This window comes from Balaenoptera physalus, assembly GCF_965194825.1.
Source record: "Balaenoptera physalus genome assembly, chromosome: 13".
Lineage (NCBI taxonomy): Eukaryota > Metazoa > Chordata > Mammalia > Artiodactyla > Balaenopteridae > Balaenoptera > Balaenoptera physalus.
The window spans coordinates 93,560,089-93,574,838 of record NC_138892.1 but is presented as its reverse complement, the minus strand read 5'-3'; the positions used below and the strand labels follow the sequence as shown (position 1 = coordinate 93,574,838).

The following is a 14,750-nucleotide window of genomic DNA, read 5'->3' as shown; positions in this document are numbered from 1 at the left end:
TTTTCAAATTTTATCCCTAGCAGCATCAGACAGAGTAAGAGTCCAGGAAGTGTAGCTTGGCAAGTGAATGAATTTTGTATAATAAGTGATTCCTCAAAAATGCATTAACCAGCTCAATTACTAGAATTATTCTTCTGACTTAATTAAAACTTATTCCTGGTTGTTTCAAAAAGTCAGATTCATTTTCAACTGACAGATATGTGCTATTATTTAAACAATTCAAGGGAAAAATCTACTAATTCTAAAGTCAAAGAAAAAAAATCTCAAAATAAATTGAAAATCATTAGTGTTGTTGGAATAACTTCATTGGTATTCTCTTCCTTCAAGAGTGCATGAGTGTCTCTCTCCCACCCTCCCTATCCCACCCCTCTAGGTGGTCACAAAGCACTGAGCTGATCGCCAAGAGGGAGGAGATATGGGGACATATGTATATGTATAGCTGATTCACTTTGTTATAAAGCAGAAACTAACACACCATTGTAAAGCAATTATACCAATAAAGATGTTAAAAAAATAAAAAATAAAATAAAAGTAAAAAATTTTAAAAATAAATTAAAAAAAGAGAGTGCATGATTGTTATCTTTCCTATGAGAGTTTCTTTGATTCCCTCAAGAGTTAGTTACTTTAACCCAGAGTTCTTCTCATTTTATTTCCATTAAAAATATTTATTTACCATTTTTCTAGGTGCTTGGCCTGTAGCATTCTTTATATATTTTATTAACATGTACCCATTACTCTACAGTTGATCATACATTTTATTACTAGACTGTAAACTTAAGGACAGAAACTTCATTTAACAATAATATGTTACATAGATTTTGACCGCTTATTGTATTCCAGTCATCAGAGTATACCCCCCAAATATATTATCTCATCTAAACTTAATAACAAAAATCCAGAACAGATACTGTCGTCTCCATTTTACAGATCAGAATATTAATGTTTATGAAACTTAATTAACTTGCCCCAGGTCCCACAACCAGTAAGTGGCAGAACTAGTGCTCAGACCCACCCTGACTCCAAAGCTGAGGTTTTTACTGTGATTTTCATACTGTTTCTTACAACATATAAAATCTTGGGCTGAGTATTTATATTCTACAAATAGTTCTCACATCTTAAATTAAAAAACAAAACAAACTCTACTTCATTTTTTCAACAGCAGCCATGCCATTTTTCCCTCTACTTTGCAGCAAAACCCTTCCGAAGAGTCGTCTGTATTCACGTTCTTCCATTTTTTTCCTCTGCTCTCATGCATTCTCCAATCAGGCTTTCATCATCTCTGCTCCACTGAAATTGACCATTAGAGTCACTCATGACCTGCAAAGCTAAATCTGATGTTTGTTTCTCAGTCTTCATCTTACATGATCTGGTAGGAGCTGGCTCCCACATTCTTTAAGCTCTTCTCCTCCCTCACTGGGCATTCCTTCTCCATATTCTTTTCTTCTCCCAAACTGGTCATAGTCTTAACCTAAAGCCTCTTCTGTTGTATCTATCTTTACTCCTTAGTTTTCTCTTATAGTCACATAGCTTTAAATGCCATCTATATGCCAACAACTCCCAAATTTATATCGCCAACACAGGCATCAGTCACAAACTTCACACGTACTCACTCAACATGTCTAAAACTAAACTCTTGGTCTTACACTCCAAACTTGTTCCACCCATGGATGGCCACTCTGGATGATCATTTCCAGTATCGGTTGTTCAGGTCAAATCCTTAGCCTGAATTTCCTTCTCTCAGAACCCAGTGTCCAGGAATCCTACTGTCTCTCTCCTCAGAATATTTCCAGAACATTACTTCTCATCACTTTCACTGGTCTAGGCCACCATCATATCTCCCCTGTATTCCTACAGTAGCCTTGTAATAGTCACCCTACTTCCCTTGCACCTTTAGAATCCTTCTCACACAGCAGTTAAAGTAACCTCTTTTAAAATGTAAGTCAGGCCACATCATTCTTCTGTTCTATAATCCTTCAATGGCTCCCTTTTTCACTCAGATAAAAGTCAAAGTCCTTACCATGGTCTGTTATTTTATATTAGTGTTAATAAGGGAGTTCTATACAATGTGACTTTTTAAATCTTCCATTTTCACTATCAAAAACTTATTCTGATTTTAGAAAAGCTGTCTCATATAGAAGAAAAGAATGTTTAAGAAAAATTTCAGTGTTTACTCATTTTTAACAGCAGAGTAAGGCAAACATCTGGTTAAAACTTGAGGTCTGTGCCAACAGCTTGGATATAAAGAAGCAATCTGACTTCACTTATTGAATTGTCTCTTAAAGTATTTTTCTTCCTTTTTTTGTGTAAAAGTTCATTCCTTTGATTTTTCAATAGCCATGTAGAAGTTAATAAAAAAAGATTTCTCAGTGACTCAGATTATTCTGGCTTCAAAAATCCATATCTATTCAAGAAATGAATAAATAACTATTTGTAAATCATATATTCTTACCCTAGAAGAATTTATCTTTATTAATAAAAATGACAGAATGGAGATTGGCAGTAACTATCCACTGTAACTTATCGAATTTTTTGTCATTCTTGATATGAAAAGCTCACTAATAAGTGAAGTTATACATGAAGAAGCCAGATTCAATGGGAAAAAGAACATTCCAGATTATGTGAGAAATAAAGTGAAATTATAGCTTCCATCCTACCACAGCAATATGAAAACTGAATAGAAAGTCAATTACAGGTAAAAGAGAGAATATTCAAGAAATTACTCTGCATTCCACAGAATCATCAACATTTTATGTTGAGTTTCAGAGCTTCTTTTAAGCTGAGAAATATGTTCATATTACATTGAATGAATATTATGACCATGAAGGAATATGAAAGAAAAGAGACTTTTAGTTTTAGATATCTAAATGTGTAATAATTTAATTTTCAATAGTCTAAATTTCACTAATCTTGAAAAATATTTTTTTTTACTCGTCTTTATTTCCCTTCCTTACTTTTAACTAGAATTATATTTTATCTGTCTACAATGGCTAATATAAGTTATTACATTGTTGATAGAATACTGAATATAAGGCTGATATACAACCTACCATTTGCCACATACTGTGTTATGTAATATTCGTTCCATTTATGGATAAGAAAAACAAGGCTTAGAAAGGTTAAATTCATCACTCAAAGAAGAACATCTGTTCAGTCATGGGGCCAATATTTGAATGCACATGTATGCAAATCCAAACCTCTGATTCATCTCCACTCATAGCTTACATATTGACATCTCTGAGTTATTATTAACTCAATGACATCATGCCCTAAACTGCACATACATCCCCTATCCCATACTCCTCCTCTGTGTTTTCTATCTGTTAAAGGTAATCCACTACAACATAATCTGGAAGCCTGGAATTCACCTTTAATTCTTCATTGTCCTATTCCACTAATATGCTGTTAGTCAAATATCCATTCAAACTCTAAAATAGCCCTTCTGTCTTTCCTTTTGTTAGATGTCTTACTACCACCTGGGTCTGGTCCTCTCCATCTCAGAGAACAGCATGTTGAGGGGAGAGATGTGTACTTCCTCAAAATCAGTTATGATCACTGGGCTGAATTAACTCCTCCTCATTCCTAAGGCTGAATGCTGCCTAGCCACACACAAAAGGAGGTCACCAAAGTCTTATTTTACACCCTGAGTAAGGACTGCTCCCCATATCCAGATTAGACAGCCAACTTCTTGTGTGAGAAGACACTCGATACTACCTGAGGCCTCACCTGGGCCAACCTCAGTAAGCACTTTCCAGTTGGATAATAGACTTTGGTCACAATCAGTCCTCTAATAATCACCCACTGCTAAAACAACTTGACTTCAAAGTTCAACTGGAAATTACAAGGCCAGTGGATTCTGTTCATACTCCTCATACCTAACGGCATCAGGTATCATCCAATACAAACTGCCCATTTGCTCTTCCAGTCACTTTCCTTTTACTTCTTCCCATTCCTTGGTGAATCAGTTCCCATTAATCTTCCCCTACATGCTAACGTCTGTTCCAATTTTCCCATTTCTTCATAGCATTATCATCTTCTAGTAAACATATTCCCCCATCTCAACTTTTTGAAAAACGTCTTCTTGTCTCATAAGTAGATCTCTCCTAAACCCCATACTTCTCTTGAGGCTCTTGTATCCTTCTTCCTGTCCATGATTAGGGACCTCAGATCACACTCTCAACATTCTGTCAAAAGCCTTTTCTTCTTAGATACTTCTACCACCCAGGTGTACCCCTCTCAATCTTACAGTATCATTTATAACCTTCTAAGCAGTCTCATATATATTGATGGATTCAATGCCCCAATTCAAGTTTTTTTCCACTATTAACAATCTTGTGTTTATACTTAGCCACTTTTTTTGTCCATATCTACAATCCATCCAGGGTCTGAGTTTGATTCACCTTGACATATCCAGGAATTGTATTGTCTATTACATCTCAGCAATCAGCCCCCAAATTCATGGATCTCATTATCACCCAGAATAGTCCACATTTAAAATTATAAACAACTTTCTATGCTTTTAGTGCTTTCATTTAAACATTTCCTTTTGCCATTAGGAAAAATCTCAGATCCCTTTGCCTAGCATACAGAGTTCTTAAACATCCTGGCAACCACCTGTCTTTCTAATTGCATCCTCCATAACTTTCCAGATCAGCTTGACTACATTCTGTGTTCTAGCCACAATGAGCCGCTCACCACTTCTCAGCTACATGCATATATGCCCTTGTCTATGCACGTTTCTCTTCTTGGAATATTCTTTTCCAAATCTCCATCTGATTGTAACCAACTTACTCTTTAAGACCCATTATGAGTTATTTCCTGCCCTCCCCCTATTCCCTAAGACAATGTTAATCATTCTTTTATTATGCTCAAGTTATTGTAATTTAAAAAAATAAGCTTATTTATCAAAATTATAGCAATCCCCATAGAGTAATCAATCTCATTACTCTATGTACTTCTGCTATATTTCTACTTTTACAAGATACAACACAAAATTTAAGAGGATGCCTCGAGTCAAATAGTTAAAATATTTTTGTCACATGACATTATATTACAAGGAAATATTTATGAAAACATCGTTGCAATTGGGTAGATAACCTACTTCTTTCTTTTATTTTAAGAATCAATTTTCCTCTTGAAATAAAGTCACTTCCAAGGGAATCCATGCTCACTATAAAACTGTTTGGGATTACCTGTGCAACGAACAATGCAGATATATTGGCCTGGACTTGTCTTCCACTGTTTCCAAAACAGTAAGTATATCATTTGTGCTTAATAAAACTTCCATCTCAATAAAAACTTCCTTGGAACTGGATAGTGAGCCGCATATGGCATAATGAGAAAATCAAGAAGACGTTTTATTCTAAAATTGAGGTAGCTCAATATAAATCATGACTATTGAAAGCGGGACTGAAAAGCAAAATGTAGAAGTGGCTTTAGAAACAGGCATCATGCTCAGCTTGTCAACTGGGTCATGAAAAGGTATTGGCATGACCAATCTCAATTTCTTTTCCTTATGTGACCAGCCAGTTTCTCTGGAATTACTAATTTAAAATGATTTAGATCAGTACTGTCATTTAGAAACAATATAAGTCATGAAATTCTGGCTGAAGTAAAATTATTCAATGTAATTGGTTTACTGACCTTTTATTCCCAAGAAGAAATATATGTCAACTTTAAGAGGATATTTTTCAGAAAAGTAAGCCAAATAGGAGTTCTGATATTCTATCAGAACTAATTGCCATTGAAAAATTAACTGTTGATTTAACCATAAGGATTTTGAATTATTAATACTTAGAATATTTGATAAAGTCGATTACATGATTTTTCAGTGTTATTAAGGAAAAAATATTTTAAATAAAACATCTTAGTTACTTTTCCATGGCAAGACTTGCTTTAGAATCAAATTGTATACTACATGACTTTCGAAGAAATAGAACCTATGTTGTTATTTTAATATTATTACAAAGGATGTTTCTGCCCCTGCTCTTTTAGAAAGATTTGGTAATATAAAAATGTTAGGAAAATTCATCAGCTTTTAGTTCCCACATTTAGTCAATATAAATAAATTATCATCAAAGCAACTGTGATACATTTTTAAAATCATTTTTATTAGGTTAATTATGACGTGTGTGTGTGTGTGTGTGTGTGTGTGTGTGTGTTGCTCTTTTATTAGTTTTCATGTTATAGCCAATTTCCACATGTATGAGGACAGGGAATGTATCTTCTTTGTAATTTCTATCATCTAACATGGTACCTCTTATAAATAGGCAATCAGTACAGGTTTGTTTATTAAATTGAATTGGAAAAAATATCAATCTCTGTAGGAGATTTAGAATGAAATAAAATTTCAAAAGTCTATAAGAAACAGTTCAGCCCTAAAAGGAATACCAACTGCTGTTAGCAGATATTTCAAAAATCTGATTTGTGGGCTAAGAACTTTCATTACTTTCTCACTAGGAGCAGCTATGCAGGTGCCCTTCCATCTCATGAGTGAGTTTCTTTAAAGTTTCAACTGCAGTATTTGTAATATCCAGCATGTTTGTAGAATATATTTCCAGCTATTCACTGAAAAAGAATTTAATTCATTTTATGCCCTCTCATCATCTAACATACTACTTTTCACATAACAGGTAATCAAAAAATGTTAAACATAAAAAGTTCGGAATATTTTTGTCTTTCAAGCTATTCTTCAAAGCTTTTTTCTACATGGTTATGATAGTAAAACACTGCCTCCATGTTGTTTTGTCATCTGTCACTTAACCTCTGATAAACATTTTATATGCGAGTGATCGTGGACAATGGGCATCTTTAAGAAATGCCATATGGGACTGATACTAAATGGTTTTCCTAAGAGAAAGTGGCAAAATTGTGGATGATGAGACATCACAGAAACACAACTTACTTCAAAGAGAGCTTCAATAAGGATTTGTAAATGTATTTCCAAAAGACTATTTCTTATGAAAATCAGAAAATCTGCCTCTCTCCTGGGCTAAACAGCTTAAAGAAATCCAGATCTTTTTAAGACATCAGAAATCCATCATGTGGGCCGGGGAGACGTAATAACTCCCACTGTGTTCATTGCTTTGAGTTACAGAGATTCTAACCCAATTTATTTGATGGAGATATTTCCAGATCACAGCAAATAAGTCACTTAATTTCATTTTCTTTCACGGAATGACCCCTGCCCATAAACATTTGGTATTGAATCTATCATTTATTACAGCTTGAATTTCTCATACCCAGCCATGTGGAGCTGTAATGAGCATTTATGTCTCTATATTTTCCAAGATACACACAACCTGAAAATATGCAGAGTTAAAGGTTTCCTATCTCTTTGTGGTTTCCAGAAGTGGTTTTCAGAAGAACCAATGAAGATTAAACTCAGATATATTGGTTATAGCTGCATCGAGAGTGTGTACAAATAAAAAGAAACTTCACCATTTTCAAGCACACAAATTCACCTTCAACCCTATTAAAAAATATGTTTCAAAAACAAAGGTAAAATTTTGCCCACGAAAGTTTTATAATCCTCTCCTTTGCAGACAGGACTTATACCATATCTATATTCACAGTACCTCCACACTGCAGCAAGAAAGTGTTAGTCTCACCTCAATAATTTCTATGACCTACCTTCCCTACTTAAATTCAAAACAAATAGTATGGTAGTTACTTAGCATTTCTAAATTGTGGTAAACTCCTTCAGTGCAGAGATTATCAACCTTTATTGAACAATAGAATCTCCTGGGGAGATTTAAAAATAAACCCATGTGTTCCCAAAGATTCTAATTTAACTGGTCTGTGGAGGGGCCAGGCATCAGTATTTTCAGAGCTCCTGAGATGCATTAAAGCCCAGGAAAATCAGAATCTTTAGCGGAATTTCAAAAGAGGCCTAAATAAATCTTAATCTTAATAAAATTTTATTCCTTAGACTGTTGTCTGAGTAACCAACCCTGATCCCGCTATAAATGATCATTTCAGGTATATCCTTAAAATCAAATAATAGAAGCAAGTTGTGGATGAAAATTCCTTATCATTCTTCCATCCTGTATAAGAAAGACCATCAGAGCTCAACTAATTCAAATATCTCATTTATATGTGAAGATCTTTATGATGAAGGAAGGTTAAAGGGGCTGGCTAGAGGTCACTGGGCTACTTAGGAACAGAACAAGAACCAGAATGAAGGGCTGACTTCTCTCCTCTCCACACATGTTACTACATCAAGCTGCCTCCCTTCCTGCCCTTATGTGCCATGCCCTGCTCCATGAATGCACTGTGAAAACCTCACTGCCTGTCTCAGCCTTACCTGGGCTCTGCTCTTGGGCATGAAACCTGTTAGACCTATGAGAATCAGAGTCCCAAAGAGTTTTACAGTATGAGATCTTCTGGAAGTGCTGGTTCCAGAATGCCAAGCCATGGTTGTATAGAATCCTAGCTAAAAATGACAATAATTAATGTATTCAAACCACTTTTTATTGTCTGAGGAAACAGGGACCCAGAGAGGGTAAACCAACCCATCTGTTCTCCTGGTGCCACAGATTTTGGTTTGGTTTTTCTAGGCATAGGAATTTGTACAGTATTGAAATTAAAAGGATCCTTAAGAATAGAAATGCTATATTTATCAGCATGGTCCTTTTCTAATGACATCTTACTCAAAATCTCCACCTATAAGATCAATCAACAGTCTATATACATGCTAGATGCGGGAGGGGGCAGGGTGGCATTTGAAATTCTGGAGTCAAATCTATTTGCCATCTCCTCAACACCTTTCTAAAGTCTACTCCCCCAACCACCAAGCCATATAAAAACAAACATAAAACTCTTGAAAACCACTGATTTTGTGCAAGAAGCTCAAAGAACTTAAGGTAATTAAGGCTAGTTAATGAAGACAGGGTACAGATGTCCTGATATAACATCTGGTGCTCTTTCCACTATATGAAACTGTTTCTGGCATGTTTTGCTTTTGCCATGTTTTTGTTTGTTTGCTTAATTTCAACTGACTTAATAAACCTTTTCACAGCATTGTAAGCATAGGAAGCTCAGCTCGGTGCTCTGTGATGACCTAGATGGGTGGGATGGGGGGCAGGGTGGTGGGAGGGAGGTCCAAGAGGGAGGGGATATAGGTATACATATAGCTGATTCACTTCATTGTACAGCAGAAACTAAGACAACATTGTAAAGCAATTATACTCCAATAAAAAAAAAAAACTACGGTGAACCCCACCAACTTGAGTATTAAAAGTTTCCATTTTCATCCTCTTTCTGAGACCATCAACACTCTTAGATGCATCCTTTTAACATCTTAATTCCACTGATCATCTTCCTTATCCTCGTGTTTTCTATTCACAGAAGTCTATGGAAATTTAGTCCCCATCATGCTTACAATATCGAAAAAGATGTTTAGATATAGTCCCTTATCAGAATATAAATTAGCTAATATCCAACACACAGAGAACCCAAAGAATGGTGCCAAACATCCTTTCCCCCAAATTGCCTTAAAGTATGTATTATATCAACCTCAGTTGGACAGCTAGAAGCTCATTCTCTCTATGTCCTATTGCTTGATACATCCTTTCGTACACATACTTGAATCAAGAGTTCTGACTTCACTCTGCCCTGTATGCTTCAGGGTTAAGGCCAGGGTGACTGTTGATCCAGACTCCATCAAAGGAGAGAAATGAGTCCCTTCATTTTTGTAGGAATCAGCTTAGGTCATTCAGATTTTCAGAGTGAAATATGGCCAAGACGTATAAATATAGTAAGGCCATAAATATAACTCATTACACAACTTAAATGTGAAGAAAAATGCACTTAATATATCACACTTTTCCTCATGAGCTCCTACCCTGTAACTAATGAGAAGAAAAAAACTTTACATCAATTACAAAAAATTAGTCAATTCAATAATTTAAATAGTCCTTTTAGAATTATGCAGTCTCCCTCCTTCGGATAAAATGCTCAGTCACTCAGATAGCTTCCCGACACCTTCTCTTTCTAAGAGGATATCTGGATACAAAGGATCAGAAAAGAAACAGATTATTTGAACTAGTTACTTATGATATCCAAATCGAAGGCATTCTTAAGCTGGTGGTTAGTTGTTATATCTTGTGTAGCTTGTGATTGGTGCTCTCCCAGCTTCACCAGGGCTTACTGACACTCCCTGGGTGACTTGGGCTCTCGCAGGCACCATAGACCCATATGGGACATCCAGCTGACCTCAGCTCAGATGGTTCAATCAGATGCCCTTATTACAGAGGCCCTTTGTCCCCACCATGTGACCCCCTTTATGAAAACACCCTCACACAGATATTTTTAGCTGTGCCTAGACTCCATCTCTTCTGTACAGAAACCAAAGAAGACCCAATAAAGCTAAACACAGGAGTTCCTTTTGCCTGTATGTCACATGGCCCGAAGTTTAAGGTCACTCCACAAGTTGGTACAAGAGCAGCTCAATAGGTGACTTTCTTCCAGGATCTGAAGCATGGGGTACAGAATGGAGTCCCCTCTGCCCTCATCATTAGGCTATGCTCACTTATCTAACACTCCTCCCCATGGGTCTTCCTATAGGCAGAAGAGGGGGAAATTGGGATACCTCTGTCTACCTTCTGCTTCCCACAATCTCAAATTGCCAGAAAGTCGTGGCTTTTTCTTTTGCCACATTCCCCTTCCATTATGCCACATCCTCCCTCCTCACTCCTGTTGATTCTACTGTGGATATGAATATTTTCTGTAAATACTGTGGAGGACATTAACATCTGAGCCCTCCAAAACATAGTGTTAGACCTTCTTTTCGCATTCTGGCTGAAACTAGGCCAAAACTTTTCCCAAGAGGATGGATGCTTCAGACCATTTAGGGCAAGGTTATATACTCTGTAAAGTAAAAGAGAAAATCACAATCATAATTTTCTAATCTTTACCTCATTGAGTTAACTTTTAGCTTGCTAATACTGGTCCCTGGTATTGTTATACCAAAAAACAAAACAAAACAAAAACAACTTTCTCCAGATGAGGAGGGGATAGAACAAAGGGAAAATAAAGACTTAAAATTCATTCTGCTAAAAGAATATTCTTGGGTTGTATAAAGATATCTACCCACAATGTTTAAAATTATAAATGTTTAAAATGTTTAAAATATATCCCTTGGGCAGATACTTTTTAACAATATCTTTAGATATGAAAAATAAAGAAGCCAAGCCTCAGGAAGCCTCAGGATTTAAAAACTTTATTTGTTGGAATTTTTCCTTCATATTTTGCATATTTGTCCATTAAATGGCAAGGTAGAATTCTATGTTATTTTCAAAAAGGCTTATTTTGCTTTAAAGTTCTTTATGAACTTAATTTTATTGACTTTAAGTTCTACAGTTTTAATTTGGTATGTTGATCAAAGACTGTTCTTAGTGATCATGGAACATTTTACCAATAATCTTATTCATGTATACAAGCCAGGTGTAGCTTGTTTTTTTAATTCCTATAAGCCTCTGTGGATCTGGATGTTACTGAAGCTGTTAAAAGTATCCATGAATTCTTCCTGTCTAAAGTCTTTCCTGTATTCACTCTCATTTGCTATGGTAATTTACAGCATAGTTTTAAATACTCAAAATATGAATAATCTTTCTATTTATGCTTAAAGAATCATTTCCTCTATGAAGTCCCACAACTATTTTGATTCTGCAAATCATACGCTAATTTAAATCTTTTTTTTCTATAAGTTTAGAGCTCATATCTTTAAAGATGCCCAAGGAATTTAGTCACCCTGGAGCAAAAAAATGTGCTTAAGAGTTAACATCTTTATTGATTTAAGGGAGTTATAACTCCAAGAATATAAATTTGAGATTCTTAGTCCCATCTTGTGATCAACATTGTTGGAAATTAAGAGTAAATGCTACCTGTTAAAAACCATTGTGGAAACAATTTTCTTATGTGGAAAATAAATGAAGGTGTCTATGGACATAGCCATGCATGCAATATATTAGAAATGAACCACTAATCAGTACCTAGGCTTGAGGAATATTGTATTTATCTTCTAGCTACTGAATGAAGCTACTGAAATAACTGATTATGTTTATACTCCAAAAGAAATTTATAGATAATAATAACTTCCCTTTTGAAGTGACTTCTGCCTGTCCATATGTGTTGTCTTTTGCAGCAAATCAATTCTCAGGTCTATGTTATTCAGCACAACATTACAGAGTGAGCCTCCCAAAGAACTGATAGCTCCAGGAGTGTGGGATATAAGTCAGCCATCCCCAGTGACCCTGCAGGTAAGTGTCAGGCTATGAGATTAAAGTACACACAGCAAGTATTGGTTGATAAGTAGCTTGTTGTCAATTACAGAAACAATTTTCTTCCAGGATCACACATTTTAATAGTCTTCTCTTTCTCCAGCCTTTTGGGATTTGTAAAATCTCTATTGCTTTTATTTTGCATTCAGTATTCTCAAAGCACTTTTCTCTCAGCTTACATAATAGCAATTTCAAGCCATTCTCTATCAAACACAATCATGAAGGAGAGGCATGGAGTGTTGCCATGAATCTACTCATTATACGTATTCATTTTTCTTTCCATTGTCTAAAAACAGTCATTAGTATATATTATTAACTTGATACCTTATTCATACCTGCCTCTTCATTGTGTCATGTTTCCTTAAAATTTCTTTTGTTTTGTGTTTCCTAAATGACTAGCAATTAGCTGGATAGTGGGGGAGAAACTGCAAACAAATATCCTTTCTTTTTCCTTAAAGGCTCTCTACTTTCTGCTATTTGTAATCATGAATGAAAGGTGGTTAATGATTCCAGGCTTTGGTCCTTTCTACTCAGAGGATTTTTTTCTCACTTTCCTCATTTTTTCATGATTATAAGTGATCAGATTAATCAGATACCTGAAGCATGGACACTCCCATACATGGCTATGCAGGGAATATGGACTTTCCATCTCCATAGGGAAAACTGGGCAGCATTCTGTAGAGCAGGATTTTTCAACCTCGGTACTATTGGCATTTTGGACAGGATAAGTCTTTGTTGTGGGGACTGTCCTGTGCTTTGTAGGATACTTGGCAGCGTCTTTGACTTTTACCCACTAGGTGCCGGTAGCACTTCCCCAGTTCTGACGATCAAAAATGCCTCCAAATATCGTTAGATGATCTCTAGGGGTAAATTTGCCTTCAGTGAGGATCACTATACTAGAGGGAACTAGTGAAGTCCGGAGGTTCGTAAAATTTCCAGGTTTGGGGTGAGGGGTGTGAGGGACAAAGTTTAGCAAAATGGACAGCAAGATGTTAAAAACGGTAAAGAAAAAGAACACTAATAAAAATGTGGCTTTCACTCTGAAGGATGGAGGATGTCCCCCCGAGACAGTAGCCAAAGATCCACTTCGAATCCATGGACATGATGATAAAAAAGAGTGGTTTTTCAGGGTGGATCTCGGCACATCCTAACACTCAGCATGTGATGGCTTACTGATTAGCAGATGTTTCCTCATAACAGGACAGCTACCTTTCTTTGAGAGGATGAATGCATTTCTTATCGGACTATTTCTTGCCAGATCCAAACCACCTGAGCTTAACCAAAATCTTCCAAGTCTGACCATTGCCAGAGCTTTGTGGATATAAATTTATGAGTATCTGGGCCTTCAGCAGCAGCGGTGGGGTGGAGGATGTAAGGGAGACTATCAGATGAGACTCGCCTTGATTCTTCTCAGATGAGGGGAACAGCTGCTTTAGGAACACAGATCTTGGAAGTGGAATCTGAAGCAAAGTTTCGAGCATTCGACAGCAGCATAGATTTCAAAGCAGAGACCTGGAGCCATGACAGAATTTATCTTACAAAAAAAGGAGAGAGGGCATGGAAATAATTCAACAGTATGCAAAAACGTTAAATTATCTGCTTTTACAAAATAATTTCAAATGGTATAGACATAGAGGGAAACGTCTCAGATGTTTTTAATTGATGATGAAATATACAAAATAAAATAGGAGTTACTAAGGTATTAAAAGCCTTAATAACCAGCATCACTCTAATTACACACAGCTAAATTTAGAGCAGAATTTTCAACCTAAAGATTATGAGATGGTAAGGAAATTAGAAGCAAGTTCTGCAACCAGTGTTGTTAAGGAGTCAGGGTGGGTCTCAAGGGAAAGAGGTCAGGCTGAGAGTTAGGAAATCCAGAGTCTAATCTTAGCTCTTTAACAGTAAACTTTATGACTGAACAAGTCATTTAACCTTCTATTTTCACCTACGTGCAATGAAAGAATTGTACAGTACTATGCCTGTCCAACTTCTTTCAGGTCTGTACTTTGCTGACTGTCTACATTAGATGGACAATTACTGCCACACTGTTGCCACCACAGTATGATAAGGGATATATGTTACAGAACTTGATTCCTTCAAGTCAGTCTTATTTTTTTCATGCTGTGCTGCTGACTGGAAGCAGTGGATAGAGTGAAGTAGATCTGAGTTCAGACATGGAGGCAAATTGTTATATGATTCCATCAACCTGTATCTCCCTCAACTTCCTCCCTCTCTCTGTATACAGTGTAGTAGAGTGACTCATAATTTAAGCCCTAAGAGCAGAGCTGTTTTAGTTAATGTTGCTCTTGTTTTGTTTTATGTTTCTCTACTTATTCATCTTCTCATTCATGTCTAAATTCACTATATTTTGGTTTATTTGTCCTCACCACACTGAACTATTGTCAGGCAAGCCGCTAATTTCTAGTTGCCAAATCCAGTGCTTGTTCTCATTCCTCTTCATACTAGCCC

At 36.1% G+C, this 14,750-nt stretch overlaps 1 protein-coding gene and 1 long non-coding RNA gene across 3 annotated transcripts in view; one reads left to right on the top strand and one right to left on the bottom strand.

Moving 5' to 3' along the window:
- PIK3C2G (phosphatidylinositol-4-phosphate 3-kinase catalytic subunit type 2 gamma) overlaps window positions 1-14,750 on the top strand; it is a 398,571-nt gene that overhangs the window by 118,754 nt on the left and 265,067 nt on the right. Inside the window, exons 13-15 of one of the 2 annotated variants that reach the window (XM_082421032.1) lie at window positions 5,118-5,249; window positions 6,457-6,489; window positions 12,143-12,257. In XM_082421032.1, coding sequence (XP_082277158.1) covers window positions 5,118-5,249; window positions 6,457-6,489; window positions 12,143-12,257 — 280 coding nt within the window. The remainder of the gene's footprint in view (window positions 1-5,117; window positions 5,250-6,456; window positions 6,490-12,142; window positions 12,258-14,750) is intronic. The other variant, XM_082421031.1, reaches the window with a different exon arrangement.
- The window catches only part of LOC309641242, a 74,852-nt gene that overhangs the window by 27,267 nt on the left and 32,835 nt on the right, over window positions 1-14,750 (bottom strand). The window lies entirely within an intron of this gene.